Raw genomic sequence first — 17660 nt, 5'->3', positions numbered from 1 at the left:
AGCTTCATGTTTGACACCTCTACTTTAGAGGATAGTCAAGATGTTTAAATCATGCTCTGGTATTTTACAATTTGCGAATGTAATGTTATCTCTAAACTAGAACCCAGCTCCTCCCTAGTTTGCAAACCAAAAGTCAGCATTGCATGGTATTGTATAAATTCCTGTTCTAGTCTGGGGGCTTATGAACTAAATGCAGCACTTTCCAGGATCAAATCAAGTCTTAGACGTCTTAAAGGGTCCTGCAGAGAATTTGATGAAAAACATTTGGAGAACTGCGTGCTGACCTACATTCAAACCTTATCAACTCCCTGCCACAGACTCCCTTTAGGAGAAGAGCAGCTGATTTAGAGGTTTGTAAAAAACATATCTACACATTCTTTCTCTCTGCAAACCCCCATCTGTGCCCCTCACCCCTCGTCTTTTCCCCTCGTCTGGAAAATAGTACAAGAGATGACTATCCAGACAGCTGGGGACAGAGGGAGGTAGTGTAAATCATATCAAGGAATCTGTCTCTGGGACTCCACTAAAAGTCTGTTGCAGACAGTAGGGGATTGAGGCAGAGGCGCGTGTGTGTGTCTTGGTAAAAGACACGAATGGATGACCAGCGAAGAACAGGCAGCTTCATTGGCCATGCTGCTGTGACAGCTGGTCAGTAGACAACAGAGAGGCTGTCTTCAACATGCGTTTATGATGAAACAAAACATTGAAGCGTCAAATCTGACTGTCTTCATCTGCCAACTGGGGTAACTGCCCTGCAGTCAATGCACAACTGTGCTGAATCCTTACCTCTCTGCCATTTCTGAGCTCTGTTTTTTCTTTTTTTGTTTGTTTGTTTTTTTTGTGTGATTAACAAACTGCTGTGACAAGCAGTTACTGGACAATTGTTGATTTCTATTCAGATGTAAAACTAAATTACATTTCACTTGAACAGTGCACATCTTCTGATCACTGATTAGACTGAATTGTGTTTATTTCTTTCCTTTGGTCACAAGGTTGATTTTAGCTTTTTTCTTGTGTGTTACTTGTGTGTTGTTAAATATTTTTTTTTTTGTCATTATATCTTCTGGTGACTTTCTCAGGTTCCAGGTCACATTGTTTGTTGTTGATTTTGACATATATATCTAGCCCCGTGCAAACCCTCAGTATTGAAACAAAAACTTAGCTCAACAACAAAAAACACATAGAACTGGTAAGCTTTACCACACATTTTAGTTTGGGGTCCACCAGTGACATAACAGAATAATAACCTATAAAAATAATAACTATATAACCAAGTAACAACAACTCAATAACTTGTTTTAGTGCAAAGAAGGACACGTAAATTCGTAGAATATTTACATATAATAAACTGTCCTTTAAAAAATTACATTTCTTTAAAAAGAAAAAAAGTCTCATTGTTGTGTTCTGTCCACTTCTCTGACTAAAATAGAGGAAAAAATATGAATAGAATTTATTTTCATTGAAAACGCTGCGGGACAAATTAGACCCTCTGGCTTATGGCCTGTAGGCTGCATTTTTGACACCTGTGCTTTAGGAGGACATAAAAACTGATTTACACCTGATCTAATATGTAACATTCACAACCTGCATGTGATTTTATCATCACTATTTTGTTTGTGCCTGCTTCCTTCCAGTTGTGATTGCAAGTGCTTAGTCTGCCACTTTGTGAACTTTTCTTGTGTGATTCTAGCCATGTTTCTGTGAAAAGCACTTTTTGACCAACTCAAACCAAAGTTCAGCTCTGATGCAGTATGGGAGGCAGAAACAAAATTAAACCTGAACCAGGGCATTATTTTCACTTCAACGACAACACAAATGAAAGACTCATTTATCAAGACAACAACTGAACACTTGAAAATTCAGGGAAGGGCTCTGTGCTGTAAAGCTTTGTGTTGGATTGCATCAGATTCAGAGGTGTAGAACAGGAAACACGTGCACCTTTAAGAATCTGGAATGTTCTCTGTACAGATGACTGGTACAGTTTGGATATAATTCAGACAGTTCTGTTCTAAGGTTTTAGATTTTCTCTTTTTGGTGGTGTCCTGAAACATACTGTGCAATCATTAAGCCACCTACTCATCAAAGCTAGATAAGAACTGGTCAGGAAATAACAGAGTTATATGACACAGGTTTCAAAGTCAAGTTTACAAAATTAGTTTAAATGAAATAATGCAGGATTGCCCATTGGATGTTAAACATTGTTTAACATATTTTTTAAATAGTATTTTTCATATTGTGGTCTGGATGAATTTAAGGTATGGAAAAAGTTAGCAGTGGGGTATAGGAAGTCTGTCTGTCTTTTGCCACATTGAGCTTTAGACTACTTATAGTTTTTGCGTTTATATTGACACTAATAAACTTATTATCAAACCAATGAATCGGTAAAACTATCATGAAACCACCTCAATCAGAACAGACTGGCATTCAGGTTGTAGAAATGTACTCTTGTACTAATTACAAGCATCAATACTGATACAGTATTATTTACATTTTTAAAATTCTAACATATCTCGCTTTAAATGTAGAGCTCAAGTTTACCCAGTTACCCAGTAGTTGTTGCGTAACTGTTCCTGCTATTGCGTCTACTCTGCATGCTTGGTATAAGGGTTATCAGTTTAGCATTCATGTGGCAGAATAACAAAAGAGCAACAATTACATACACATGTGTGTCAGATGTGCATGACATAAACCAAGTCAATGTGTTAATGGACTGTGTACACGACGTGTCTGTGTCAGTCCCCTTACTGCCACACAAGCCATCAAAGCCGCTGTGCAAGCCTTTACCACACACACACACATTCGTACAGCTGCCTTGTAAAGAAGTGAGGACCGCCCAAAATGTCCTCACTTTGCACAAATGTTCTCGGCATGATTGTGTAAAACTCAAAAACTCAAAGTGGTCCTCAGAAAGACAGCTATACAAGTGAACACACACACCTATACCCACCGCTGGGTTTCACTTATTGTCATATTTGAGGTTTACAACCTTGTTAACAGCAGGCTGGAAAATAGCAGCTTAATATCTGCAACTGAGAGATAAACTGTTCCTCTCTGCTTGTAACAGCAGGACCTCAAACTTCACACACACATTTTATGTGAGTGACCCACATACAGCACACAAAACGAATCTTTATGATGCATGTGTGGCCTTTCATTATCACAGATTGATTTGCGTCCTTCTGCGCTAAACGACAGATCTCACTGCAGTTTTGGTGTTAATTTATTTTGCCCTAGAGCTGCGGCAGCCTTGTTGCTTTACACTGTCCTCATTCTCTTATTGGGTTAGCATTACAGCTCTGTATACGTCCTTGTAAAGCATTCTTTTGTTGCTGTGTTCTCTCCGACATAGATGTCAACACTGGAGCAGGAAGGGGAGGAGGTGGTGGGACAAGCTCGATGTCCCTTTGAATCTCGCCAGTCAAATGTGGGCCTGTTTGCAGGTCAGTTTCTCAGTCGTTGTAGAGTCTGTTCTGTAAGTGAAACCTCACAGGTTCAACTCCTACAGCTTCTGATCTGGGTCTCTGAATATTAAGTCTTAACTCATAAAATTATCTCCATTACCTGACTGACTGTGAATGCATTTGCTTATTCAAATGAGGTGAATGTGCCCGTGGAGCTTCTCCTGGTGATGAATTGGGGCATCAAAAGCAGCAGTCCTGCATGACTGGATGGATTTTAATCATTGAATAAAGGGGCAAGACTAAATCTGAGAAAGCAGCAGTCTCAGAATCGAGAGTGTAAGCACGACATAGAAACCTAAAGGATCTTTAAAATCCTGTGAGGGGACATTTTAGAGGCATCTTTATTTTTAGCATTTATCTTTGAACATTCAAATCATGTTCACATTGAATCCTTTCCTAATCCGTCACAGTGAACATCAGCCCTGTTGTTTTATAATGAATCCTTATTAATGCTGGCTGATTTGGCGGGTCCAACATTACCTCATAATGCTGATGTTCTCTCAAGCAAGAATCGAAAGTCAGTGGATACTTGCAAAATAAGATTCTACTCAATTTCATGTGTCAGTGCAAGTTCAACATGTAAAAGGAGATAAAATGCCTCGGCCTACTCTCCCTGGGTACCGGGGGCTTCCCCTTTGTGATCAGATTTGCAATTTCCTTGCTAATCATAGCAACGAAGTAAGCTGATATACTGTGAATGCATCCGGGTCAAGTTCAGAGAAGACGGAGCCAAACCTGAACTTAATCCTGCCAGGTTTCCACTGACATTTATGCAAAGTTCACACAGTGTCAGTAAAACTGGCACATTCTCCTATATCACTTCTCTTCAGCCTCATTTTAAAAGAGCAGTACAAGTTAGAAGTGGGTTATCACTGGGAACTGTGATCTTAGACAGAGTATCTCTTTGACTCATTTTTTTCCCCGTTTCTCAGGTGGTGATTTTTACTCTGCCACCATGACAGACTTCTTAGCAAGCGATGCAGTTATTTACAGAAGTCTGGGAGAAAGCAGCCCTGTTTTGCGTACAGTCAAGTACGACTCCAAATGGCTGCGAGGTGAGCATCCCATGTCAGGATGTAGTTGTTAACACACAGCTCTGTAAAGTGATGAAACAAACTGTACTGAGCTCAAAGGTAGAAAAGCATCAGTGGTAATTAACTTTATTTCTGTGTGTTTGCTGGGACGTGTCTACTGCCTGGAGTGTGTAACAATAAACTCACAGAGAAGGAAGTGTCACTCTCACATCGGACTGTTTGTTTACCCTTGTGAAATGATCACATCATGTCAGTTTCATTTGCCAGATGTGTCAGTCCCTTTCTGTAATTTCATCTTATTTCAAGACAGACACACTGTCTTTCATGCTCTTTCATCATCTCAGGTGGGGACTGTTGCTTCCAGCCGAGAAGAATCAGCCACCTAGTGATGGAAGTGTTCTGTCATTAACATCGTAACTGTTACTGATTTATTCTCTGTGGACTGATAAAGGGTTTCACATATTAATATTCTAAACTCAACATTAATGATAACATAATGATTTGGGGAGGTCCAGAATTTTGAGCGAACTACTCGTGAAAAGGAAGAAATACCAAAATAGACAATGCCTCTTATTGAAGTATGTTTGGTGTAAAATCAATTGCCTGTTTATTTTGAACATCAAGCTAAAACTAAAACAAGCTATTATAGCATACATCTTTCTGGCATCAATTCCATAATGTTCTCTCTTTTTATTTAAATGAATAGGAGGACTCTAAAATGTTTGTTTGTGGACACTGATATTCAATAAAAAATCTAAGTTATAGCCCAATTGGGTTAAATTAAACACGTATCTCATTCAGACTCACTGGCCTGATGGAAAATATTTTTTCAGTCAGATTGAGAGGGGTAGTGTAAACCTGTGATAGTCCAGTTAATAGAAATATATTAAACCCTAATAACCATATAAAACAACTGATTCTTCCTCTCTCTGAGTAGGATAAATCTTTCTTTTACATTGGGTAAACATTTTGAGGGTGGTACCTTCCAGGAAGGTACAGAAACATGGAGGTTGAAAAACAACCAGTACTTTAAACCAAATTTGAAAAAAGCATGAGTGAATGTGGGCAGCAATGTTGAAAATGTGGCTTCATCTTCATCAACTTCTTCTACTGTATGAATTCACTGTTATCAAGTCTACTCTAAAACTCAACATTACATCCTTCATAAAGAAAGGATTTATTGCAGGATCTTTGTACATAATAATCTGGCAACTGAGTGGGTGTATATTAAATCTATATTTCATGTCTTCTAATTTTTAGTGTTTGAACAATAAATCTTATAAATGTTGTTACAGTTCAAAACTGAAATTAAATGATTTATTAGGAACTTTGTTATCTTTCCACTCTATTTATTTAAAACTAAATCAGTAATTATACAAGAATTAAGAATGTATTCAGACTCTAGAAAATACTGTCAGACAATGCTGTGCTGTACATTTAATTTCTTGTTCTGAAAGCTCAGATTTGCCAGCAGACTTGAGCAGACTCACTTGGACTAATTTTCTTAATTGAACATCTGTGTTTTCCAGCTCCACTCTCAGCCTGCTCATGATGCTGTCATGCTGGAAGTAAGGCATCACTACAAGTGCGTTTGTCAAACATATTTTTTTCCTTGTCTCCTGCAGAGCCCCATTTCCTCCACGCCATTGAGTATGGGAATTACGTGTATTTCTTCTTCAGTGAGATCGCTGTGGAGTACACCACTCTCGGCAAGGTGAGGGCTTCAGACCAGACACTCACCACTCTTGTCCCTTTTAGTATGAACACTTTTGTTTTTGATAGCTATCGCCACTTGACATGCAAATCACGTTTCTAACTTGTTTTTAGTATTCCACATTGGCTCCGTGCGTGTGTTGATTCATAAATCAGTTGTCACCTGTGAATCACTTCTGTCCCCTCAGGTGGTTTTCTCCAGAGTTGCACGAGTGTGTAAAAACGACAACGGCGGTTCCCCAAGGGTGCTGGAGCGATACTGGACATCTTTCCTCAAAGCCCGGCTGAACTGCTCCGTGCCTGGAGATTCCTTCTTCTACTTTGATGTTCTGCAGTCATTGACCAACGTGCTGCAGGTCAACCACCGGCCAGCCGTGCTCGGAGTCTTCACTACTCAGGCAAACAGGTTGGGTTTGCATTAAGCATCTTTTTTTCTATAATTTTTCTTTAGTGTTTTAAGATAAAACTGAGATGTACATGTAACACGGGACAATGCTCAGACTGGTATCATCTCATTTGATAGCAGAAGGAAGAACATCAACCGGCGACTGTGGCTCAGTAGGTAGAGTGGGTTGTCCATGTTAGTGGTTCAATCCCTGGAATCCCTGAAATTTGCCATATGCCGAAGTGTCCCTAAGCAAGTGAATGTGTGTGAATGTGTGTGTGCTTGTGTGAGGAAATGGGTGAACATGTCTGTGACTGCAATAGTGCTTTGAGCACCAATAGGTAGAAAAGCGCTATATAAAAAAAACATTTACCATTTACCAAACTATGTGATAAACAAAAACTTAATACTAAGTATATAGTTAATACTTAATACTTAAATCCAAAAGGCCTGTTCTGGCCAAGATGTTACATGATTATTATATATATTCAGATTTCCAGTTTGCATGTAATTGTTGTGAATGTAGATAAGTAAGAAGTCAGTGTCATTGCATTCCATGACACTTATTAATGCCACGTCATCAGTGTAGATGAATTCATATTTAACTACAGGTATGTCATGTATGTTGCATGTATGTTTGCAAAATGTGTTGTTAAAACTATGTGGTGTTAAATTTGTACTGGAAAAAAACATTAACAGTACAGTACTAATAATAATAATAATGTTTTGTCTTTATTAAAGCTAAAGACACTACATTTTTGTAGTGAGGTCTAAGAACATTTGATGTCAACAGTAAAATAAAGGCAAATACAGACACAACACTTTATATGGAATAAACAAAAGTGACAACAATAAATGAGTTTGCTAAATTTTCCAGAGGTGGCGGCATAAGATGGTGAACTTAAGATGTTTGTAATCGCTTCTTCCTCTGTGGCCTCCTCCACAGCATCACTGGCTCCGCAGTGTGTGCGTTTTACATGGATGACATAGAGAAGGCCTTCAGTGGCAAATTCAAGGAGCAGAGGAACAGTGAGTCAGCATGGACACCTGTTCCAGAGGAGCAAGTCCCAAAACCCAGGTGAGAGACGCATCTTTAAATAGCAGTCACTTCTGAAGACCAAGGTTTTCTGCAGCTGCTGCCGCTGTTGTTCTGCACAGACATCTCTGAACAGAAAAAACAAGCAGCCACACAAGACACCTGTTCTTCCCTCCTGCTTGTCCCTGAAAACAAACAGCTGTCAGTGTTTTTACCTCTGTGGCCGTGGAACCGGATTCACGCCTGGTGTGTTTTTTATTTCTTTCTCCTCTGCTGTTGTTGTTCAGGCCGGGCTGCTGCTCAGGCGAGGGTTCAGCTGCTGCCTACAAGTCATCCACCACCTTTCCTGATGAAACCCTGACTTTCATCAAGTCATATCCACTCATGGACGAGTCGGTTCCGTCGGTCAATGACAGGCCCTACTTCACCCGCACCACCAGCAGGTATAAGTTTTGTTTTCATAAAAGAAAATGGGATAGATTTTCTCTCACACTGCAGAACATTTTACTGAAAAGAGAGGATCAGAAACTGTTTTAGCCCTTAGCCTTTAGCCCTTTACCTGTTGGCATTATTCTATATGTACTTGAAAGGATCCACACAGACTACGTTTTCTGGTTTTATATTGTTTTAAATTGAATCTGGTTGGGTTTTGTCATTGTGGGTCAAAGAAAACCTAAACATGAATTTGTGTTTGAGATTGTTTGTGGCTATAGATAAGTAATTCATGAATACTGAATGTTGTTCAGACCTTAAGTCTGTGAATGTTCTCAGTCATCCAGGTCATGGTAATCCAAAAGCTGTGAATAAAGGCAACTAGATTTGTAGAATTTTCTTGAAGATGCTTCGCCACTCATCCAAATAGCTTCTTCAGTTCTGAGAGACTGGTGGGAAGTTGAGGTTTAAATAGGAAAACCGTGTGTACGTCCATCCAGAAACTTACTTGACCAGAAACTGGTGCCACTCTTTCCACAATGGCTGGTACTTACCTGTCGATAAGAGGGGGGGACTGTGTGGCTAGGCTACTTACCCTATGAATGGAGCTCTAACAAAGCTATTATCAGTGGGAGTCTGGAGGCTCAAAGTGTGAATGTTGTTGAAACTTCTTGGGGATAGAAGTCAAAACTTCTCAGTCCACCTCCTCTGTTTAGAGAAGGTTTTTCCACTCCTCTCTCAAACCATCTGTCTTCTCTGGCCAGGACTTTTACGTTTGTATCTTCAAAGGAGTGTCCTCTGTCCTTCAGGTGGAGGTGGACTGCTGAGTCATTCCCTCATGACCTGGCTCTCCTGTGTTGGGCCATGCATTTATAGATGGGTTGTTTGGTTTCCCCAGTGTACAAGTCTGTACATTCCTCACTGCATTGAACAGCATACATTACATTACTCTGTTTCTGTCTGGGTGTTTTGTCTTTCGGGGGGGACCAGTTTCTGTCTTAGTGTGTTGTTGGGTTTGAAATAAACTGGGATGCAGTGTTTTCCGAATATTCTCCTCAGTTTCTCTGATACACCAGCTATGTAGGGGATGGCAATGTTCTTCCTTCTGCTGTGCTCTTCTTCCCTGTCCTTCCTAGGTTTTCTTTTTGAGCCTTTAACAAAGGCCCAGTTGGGATATCCACACGTCTTGAGGATTTGTTTGATGGGTTTCCCCTCCTTGTCCTTTCTATCCTGTCTTGTGGGTACAGTCGGTGCTCGGTGCTGGAGGGTTTTGGTGACTCCTAGTTTGTGTTCCAGGGGGTGCTGGAATTCAAATAATGCTGGTCAGTGTGAGTGGGTTTCCTATACTTAAACGTTGATGCTTTGGTCTACTTCAGCATGCACCAAACAGTCCAAAAAGGCCAAACTATCACCACTGATGTCCTCTCGGGTGAACTTGATATTGCTGTCCACTGCACTGATGTGCTGTGTAAAGGATTCCACCTCTTCTGTCTTGATTTTAACCCAGGTGTCATCCACATATCTGTACCAGTCTGTGGGGGTGGAACCTGCAAAGGTGTTCAGGGCTCAGATCTTAAACAGAAAATTCCTCGGTAGTTTCTATATTGGTATGCAATTATTATTTACTATAGCAACATGATGTACCTGCAATGTTTTCATACCCGTGACAGTGATTGGTATTGATGAATGAGCTCAAGTGGAACACACAACCCCTCACTTATTAAAATGCATCTGATTTATTAAAAAAAGTCATGCTGAGCTCACATCAAAGACGAGGCTGCCAGTACGACAGGCAACCTTCCTCACTTGCTGACCTGCTTCCACTCCACTGTAGCATACAGGGATGGGAGGAAGGCACTGGTGTGTGGGAGTGTGTGTGTGTTGTGACATTTGAGAATGCACTGATGTCAGATGATGATAGGGTAAATGTTGTATCGGCTGCAAGTGTTGCTGGAAATACCACACACACCTCAGACATGGATGTAGACACAGCAGATACACATTGCAGATTCTGCCACACACACTCACAGCATACAGAGCCAGGCTGACATCCAGCCAGACACTGCAGTGGCTGCACACCGGGGGAAACATGCACCGCTTCACATCTGGTGCCAAAAACATCACATCTGCCACGCCTTTCCCCGGAGAGGCACTACATAAATGAAATCCAACCAGAAGCGGATCACACAGTACTGCCGAGTCATTGCAGGAACGTGCCATTCAAGTCCATGTGGGTAACCACAGCAGCCTGTGTGGGACTGAGGGACAAGTGAAGGCACAGGAGCTGCTGCTGGCATCCTTTTAAACAAGACTCTAGAAGGAATGTGAAGCCAAAAAAATCATTATAAGAAGTGTGCTTGTTGAAATCCCCAAGCCAGAGAGGGACAGCGCAGCCAGAAAGAATGAATGAGCGAAGAACCACTGGACTCAAGGTGCCCTTCAGCACAGCTTTTAATCCTCGGCTGCTCCAGTGAAGCCAGCAGTAGACGGCTGTGGTGATACTGGTCATCTCCCTGGTGTAACCCTGTGGAGCTGAATGGATGTGAAGCAGTGTGACTGAATAGAAATGGAACACAGAAGGCTGGAAAGAGAGGCGTTGGTGTGTTGAGAAAAGTGGCTAAACAACAAAAAAGATGAACCGATTGAAGAGCTGTGGGTTGATGGTAGTGGAATTAATAACATGAAGATATTAAAGGAAACTGTGGGTTGTTGATGAAGTGACTGATTTCACACTGATGCTTTATGCAGTACTCACCCACTGATTGTGTTGTTTAAAAATCTTACCAGCACATATGTTATTGTTTGTTCCCTCTAATTTATGCCATGAATGACATAACTGCTACGATTTAGATTTAATTTATAGTGTGCTTGTTAATCATCCATTTTCCTCACATATATCAATACCTTTTACATGGCTGCTTCGATGTTCATTGTTGTGCGTTGTTTCTGATGCAGGTTCAAGTTGACCCAGATAGCGGTGGATACGTCCGCAGGCCCATATAAGAACTACACGGTGGTGTTTCTGGGCTCAGACAACGGTCATGTGTTGAAGATCCTGGCCAGCACTGAGGGAGCCAACGCATCATTTAGCACACAGCTCCTGGAGGACATCGATATCTACAACCCTAACAAGTGAGACAATCTGCCTTCTTGGTTATTTACATATTTTTATTTTTTTGTGTGTGTTAAGCCCAGCTTGTGTTCCAGCAATTGTCTCTCCTCTTTCCCTTTTCTCCTTTTAGATATTTAATATTTTTGTTCTTTACCTAGTATCTCTATTCTTCCTTCTCCTCCCTCTTGCCTTTTCTCCTCCCTACCTTGTTCTGCCTTGATCTGTCCTTCCCGCCTACTCTTTGGTCTATTGTAACACTTTGCATCACCCTCTACAGCTGGAGGGGTTGCTTTCTGTTCTATGTCCTCTTTTGTTTTCTGACTGCACAGATTGAAAAATCTATCTGCATGGAGTTCGATTCACAGTCGGTGTTCACTGTATAATTTTCCAACTGTGCCTGCTGTCTGTAGCGCTGATTAAAACATGAAACTCATTTGAAAATGTCTGATCATGCCATTTTTCTGTGTTCCTAGATGCAATGTGCGTGGGGAGGACCGCAGGGTGCTGGGTCTTGAATTGGACCGTGATCATCATGCGTTGTTTGTGGCGTTCTCCAGCTGTGTGATCCGTGTGCCGCTGAGCCGCTGTTCCAAGTACAGCGACTGCAAGAAGTGAGTGACTTGTTGAGGCCCCAGTAAGGGGTTGTATATCTTGTCTTGACCTTGTTTTATCCTCTGTGGGTATGCACATACACTGACGTTAAAGGATTTAGTCATGAAACGACTGATAATTGATCATCAGTGTTACAAAACAACCCCAAATTGTATTGATAAAGAAACTAATTAAGCTTTTTCAATGTAATCTTAGTTTTTCCAGTTCAATTCTAAGAAAACTATGATTAAAACATCTACAAATGATAATCAGTAATGTGTGACATCTGGAAACTGTAAATGCCAGCTATCTGTAGTGACCAGATTTGCAAGTTGTAGTTTTGAATCACTGATAGATACACAAATAATGACAGTATTTTAACTCTTAAATAGTGGGAAGAAAACTTCATTTTGTCCAGGTCAAAAGATAAAAATGTTAAAATACCGACCTAATATCTAATCCAAAACTGGCACTAAATAATATACCCATCTTGTCATATGCAAAACATTCTTTTAGACTAACAAGTGTGGGAAAAAAAGGAGTCTTTGAGAAACAAAGAGGAAGAAGGGATTTTGAGTTTTCTTGAAGAAAAGTTTGTGCCATGAAGAAAATGCCACTAATGCTGCCAGGTATCTTAAACAAACTGAGATCTGTGTCCTTTGTAGCTATCAATTTAAGAAATGTGACCACTTGTGGTGCTTTTATAGGTTTTTGGACAAAATCTGGCACCAAAGAGCAGATGTTATGCTATTATGTGCCTGACTCCCGGAGTTGCCTTAAACTACTTTCCCCAAAAAGCACTCCAAAGTTATTTGTGGTCTTGGCAGGTAAGTGAGCATAAGATTGGACATAACAGAAGGAAAATACAGTGTTACTTCCACAGAAGTAATACTGCGGTATGGTTAAAGGTCTAACATTTTTATAAGCTGTTGGTTGCTGTCTTTTTTAAATTCTTTAAACGGTACAAGATAAACACAATTAAGAGAGCAGAGCCTCCAAGCGTCTCCCTCCCTGTCTGCAGCCTTTTGTTTTTGTTTCAGCCTCAGCTAATGTACTTGCTCTCCAGCTTCTCAATCTATTTTTGGGGCTGTGAGGAATGTTGGCCCCTTGTAACACCCCTCTCTCCTCAACCTCTTCAAGGCAGTGGAAGGATTTCTCCTCAGTTCCCACAGGGGATGCATATACCCCATAGCATGCTAACCCCTCGTTGCAAAGGCCTGGAGAAGCTCTCAACATTGTTTAGTCATAAATTGGATCCAGCTGATTGGCCAGGAGCCAGCAATGGTGGCCACTGTTTTTTTGGTGAAAGAAGAAAAAAAAAACGGAAGAATAAATGAGGACAAAATGAACAGGGCCTGCCTACTTAAGCTCACGGGCCTGCAACATCCCTCAATCCTTTTTAGAGACTGGAGCTATAGCACACCTCATCCTGGGATTAGGGGCCCCCATAAGCTGCATCAGCACCGGCCAGGAGGTCAGGTTTCAGCTTCCATATCCTCCTTTACCACACCAATGAATCTGTCTCCCACTAGATGAGATTTTCTCCATCTCTCTCCATCTTCTGTCTCTCTCTCTCCCTCCCTCACTGTGGCTTCTACCATCAGGTTTACCAGGTTTGTTCTTTCACTCGCGGCTCTGCTGCCAATATTAGGTCTCAGGAAATGCTGCGTTTGGGACAGCAGCGAGGAACTGCATGAAATGGGAATATTAATAAAAAAAATACAATAAAAGGGCAGAAGAGGCCTCGAACCCTCTGCCTGTTTAGATCTACGGATTTCCAGCTCCTGCAGATATTTCATTTTTTATATGAAATGTTTCTTTTACTAGTGACTCCTCTTAGATAAATAAATGTATATTATTTTTTATCTACAAACTACTGTTGATGGAGGAGTGAATGCCTTAAGGGTTATCTCCAAGTTATTAGATTTTGATGGTTTGATGGTTTTTTTTTTTTTTTTTTTTTTTTTTTTTTTGTAGCTGTACTTGTGTTTTCTATAGCTCTGAATGAAATTGTTTTGTTTCAAAGAAACTGCACCTGGAAAGATGTCTGAACTGTAAAAAGCTCCGAAAGTGCCAGACAGACAAGAGGTTAGATGGATATAAAGGAATTAAAACAGAAACATGGAATAAAAAACCTTTAGAAATATAAAAAACTGAAGACCTAAACTGCAATTTCATAAACATCTATTCTGATTTGATAACTGTATTAATCTTAGTTATCAGTCCAAAACCTCGAGATTTCTTTTTTCAACCATAGTCGGGTTGAGGTTTGATTAGATTTATGAACTAAACATACATATCTATACTCTACCTTCAGGTTCAGGTTACTTAAGATAATGGTTGTCCTAATTACCTCTCTGGCTAGAGACATATTTTACTTGTCAACTAATAACGCCATAACGCTATTTGTTGTTTTTCCTTATCTTGAGTGAACCACTTCATTTGGGGAAAGAGAAAAAGCAAAATGAATCCCATCCAAAATAACACTGTTCGTCACAAAGAGTACATTTGGTGCGTAAGGTCTAGGTGGGGCCTTCATGTTATTATTTATGATTACCTTCATTTTCTCATGCGGATAATTTGACTGGTCTCTCTGCTCATGTCAAAGTTCTGAGATGTCACTTAATCTGTAAATTTCCATCGACTGACTTGATGTGTGTGATATTATAATTACTGATAGAAATGATTGCCAACACTTATGTGTATGAGGGAAGACAATAATTAGTATAGTATGACAGAAACAATATGGACTTGGACAAGTAAACGTTTAAATTGTAGAGACCTCGAATAGTTGTTCAGCAGCAGTGTCATATTCATATCGTTTCCAGTAAGTCATTATTGTGTTATTCTCAAGCTTTTGGAAACATGACAGCTGAAAGTTATGATTCTGAACCTCAGAGGCCCTCAGCAGCTAATGGATGTTCCTTACACACTGGGACTGCAGGAAAATACACACACCTACAGCATGTGTTGATTATAGAGTAGTATGACAGGGAGAAGTTTTAAAGAGTGGCGAGGGACACACACGCACAAAACTGTGCTGTGTATAGGCTGCACACGCGACAGTAGCTCCAGACAAAGAACAAATTACCTCACTGTGCACCTCTTACCAAACGACTGGACCCAACAGGCCTCTTTTGCTTCAGTACAGTCGGAGGTACAGTCCCGTCATGTAAATATAGACAAATGTCAGTGATGGAGCGGAGAGGAGAGGCAGAATGTGGAGAGAGATGCATATATTCCTTATGGCTAGTGTATGAATAATTTATTACAGCAGCACCATGCTGTGTCACATATTGGCAGTTACACTGGAGTCATTTTAGCTTCTTGAGGCTCAGAGCTCCTCAACCTGTGATACTGTGAAAAAAACTAAGAAAGAACAGTGTTTGTGCTGACTGTTTAATGTGTGGGATTTTTAAGTTTCTCTACTGCAAATCAAGTAGAGCTAATCACTCAATCATGCTATTGAAAATTATCTAATTTAGGGGCTAAAAAAATGTCTGTCTACCAAATCGATGTTAATCGCAAACATATCCTCTGAGGCCTGAAGACACCTCCCAAGATATTTTATTAAACACAAATCCTCTATTGGTATGAATAAACACATCCAGATAGCCCAAGAAAATAACTACCAGGGGTTGCATTATTCTGTCCATTATTACCGACATCGTCTTCCTATGTCTTCCTAAGAAGAGCAGAGGTACTGAGACACTGTCAGACAGGCCAGATGGGAAAGAGGTCAGGGTGTATGGATGGGTCAGCAAAGCAAGAACTAACAGTCGTCCTGCTGAAACTTACATTATTCTTAAAGGCAATGGCTAATGTTGCAATTTGTTGTCGGTGGCAGTTGTTTCCCTAAAAACAATTGCAAAGAATACTTGGAATACTTTGTGTTATACTTTGACACATATACAGTATGCATTCATATATAATTATGTGTTCTGGAGCAACAGATTGAAATGCACTGAGTGGGATTCCTCAAAAATGTTCATACATCTTCACACAAATAATTTTAAAGTCATATTAAAACTCAAAAAATGTGTTCCTTGTCTGGCTTGAATGTTTTGCTTCAACGTGATTTTTACAAATGTTAGACACCAGGTTTCTGCAGACTTTTTGTTGTTGCTTGCTTTTGCCTTTGATGGCATTATTCAGCCTCAGAGGCTCAAAACATCTCTGCAGATAGGACGGGTGCAGGTAACCATTGTTGCTATTTGTTGTCATTCGTTTGTCACAGTGTACTTTCTGCTCATTAAATTGGTGCTGCTGGGTGAATATCACAATCTTACACTGTGTACGTTCTGCTGCTGTGAAAAATATTGTTCATTCTCTCAAGTGTTGTTTTGCAATCGCACACTGGGGGTAGGATAAAGGCTACAAGATCCACACAACTCATTCCACTGTGAAAAAACAGACAAACAAAACAAAACAAAAAAAAAAACAGTCCACTGACTTAAATCAGACAGATGCAGAGCGACTGACAGCAGATCAATGCAAGAGTTTAATCAATAAATCTGACCTGCTGGCCTCAAAGTGGAAAAACTGATTGTTGTGATTCCTCTGGGATTTTATACTGCAGGAAATGTAACTAATGGCTATTGATGGTGGTTAATCCAGACAGCTTTAAAGGGAGGAGGGGAGATCCAAGTACAGGCTTCATGTTATTCACTAAATTACTGTGCTGACATACAGCACAGTAAGTAGGATCAGTTGACTGCTAACATGAGACAGTTTGAACAAAACATGGCTCTTTTCTCAAAATAAGGTCATTTCTGATAGGTCAGTGTGACTGCTAAGAAACGTTCACGTGTAGCAATGGCCTGAATGACCTGCTGCTACCCCGGCTTAAAGGTACAGTCTAAATGGACACAAAAAGAAAGATTCAACCCCAAAATCCTGACATCAGTCCTGTCCTGTTTTATAATGTATAATGTTTTAATTGTTTGATTTGTGGACATAATTGATTATGCCCTTAATTTATACAGTGAAGTGGATTAGACGTTCAGACACTGCAACAGAAGCTGAAAAGTACAAAACCTGCTCTGCTTTAATCCCGTCATTTCTGCATTAAAAGAAATATAAGTCCAAAATCTAATCGGAAAAATATTCTGATCAGCAGAGACTATTTTCATAAAAAATGTTGTATCAAGAATAAAATGGAGAGATGCATACTTAAGGTTTTTACAAAGCCTTTTCTTTTGTAATTTAGGAGTAAATAACAAATGTAAGTAAGTTTTAATGAAAAGGAAACCATTTCATATTGAGTTCTCTGTCTTTACCTAATGGGACCTTAAAATTTGTGTGAACTGGTGCATAGCAGGCTGTACCCGACACTTGTTTCTCTAAACTTTGTTAAGGCAGAACTCTGGAAAGTGATGGGTGTTGGTACAGTAGCTCGGTGGCAGGGTAGTGTCTCATTAACCAGGTAACATCCTCTGGACTCGGTGTTCTTCACACATGCTGTGCTCCACACTTCCTTCCATCACTAACTGTCTGCCTGTCTGTCTATCTGTTATGCAGAAGCTGTTTGTCTTCAAGGGACCCTTACTGCATTTGGCTCAAGTCAGGCAGCTGTGCCACAGTCTCACCTGGTTTCAAGTAAGTCACACACTCCCACTCACAGTCACTAATAACACCCAGTTTATACTTATCGTATGTGGGAAAGAACACTATAACTTCTCAGGTGAGTGTTGACTTTGGAATACATCAAAAGTGCCTCTGCTATGTTTTTTGTATTTAGTTCATTTTAAACATACATAAAATTGAATATTAAAGTAATTTCTTCTAATATGATGCTTCATAGTCCTGATATGTTTTTATAAGATGCCTGTCTGGGGAGTTACAAGAAAAAGTGAGAACAAATTTGAGTCCACATTTAATTGTTTTTAATTATCCT

General features: G+C 40.1%; 1 protein-coding gene across 7 annotated transcripts in view; it reads left to right on the top strand.

Annotated features, from left to right (window-relative positions):
* Positions 1–17660, top strand: part of sema6e (sema domain, transmembrane domain (TM), and cytoplasmic domain, (semaphorin) 6E) — a 144163-nt gene that overhangs the window by 98702 nt on the left and 27801 nt on the right. For 6 of the 7 annotated variants that reach the window (XM_047597849.1, XM_047597847.1, XM_047597842.1 and 3 more), the window contains 9 exons: positions 3350–3440; positions 4394–4516; positions 6121–6209; positions 6397–6614; positions 7540–7671; positions 7917–8072; positions 11017–11193; positions 11647–11784; positions 17285–17362. In XM_047597849.1, coding sequence (XP_047453805.1) covers positions 3350–3440; positions 4394–4516; positions 6121–6209; positions 6397–6614; positions 7540–7671; positions 7917–8072; positions 11017–11193; positions 11647–11784; positions 17285–17362 — 1202 coding nt within the window. The remainder of the gene's footprint in view (positions 1–3349; positions 3441–4393; positions 4517–6120; positions 6210–6396; positions 6615–7539; positions 7672–7916; positions 8073–11016; positions 11194–11646; positions 11785–17284; positions 17363–17660) is intronic. The other variant, XM_047597848.1, reaches the window with a different exon arrangement.

This window comes from Mugil cephalus, chromosome 11, assembly GCF_022458985.1.
Source record: "Mugil cephalus isolate CIBA_MC_2020 chromosome 11, CIBA_Mcephalus_1.1, whole genome shotgun sequence".
NCBI lineage: Eukaryota > Metazoa > Chordata > Actinopteri > Mugiliformes > Mugilidae > Mugil > Mugil cephalus.
This window is presented reverse-complemented; position numbering and strand designations above follow the sequence as displayed.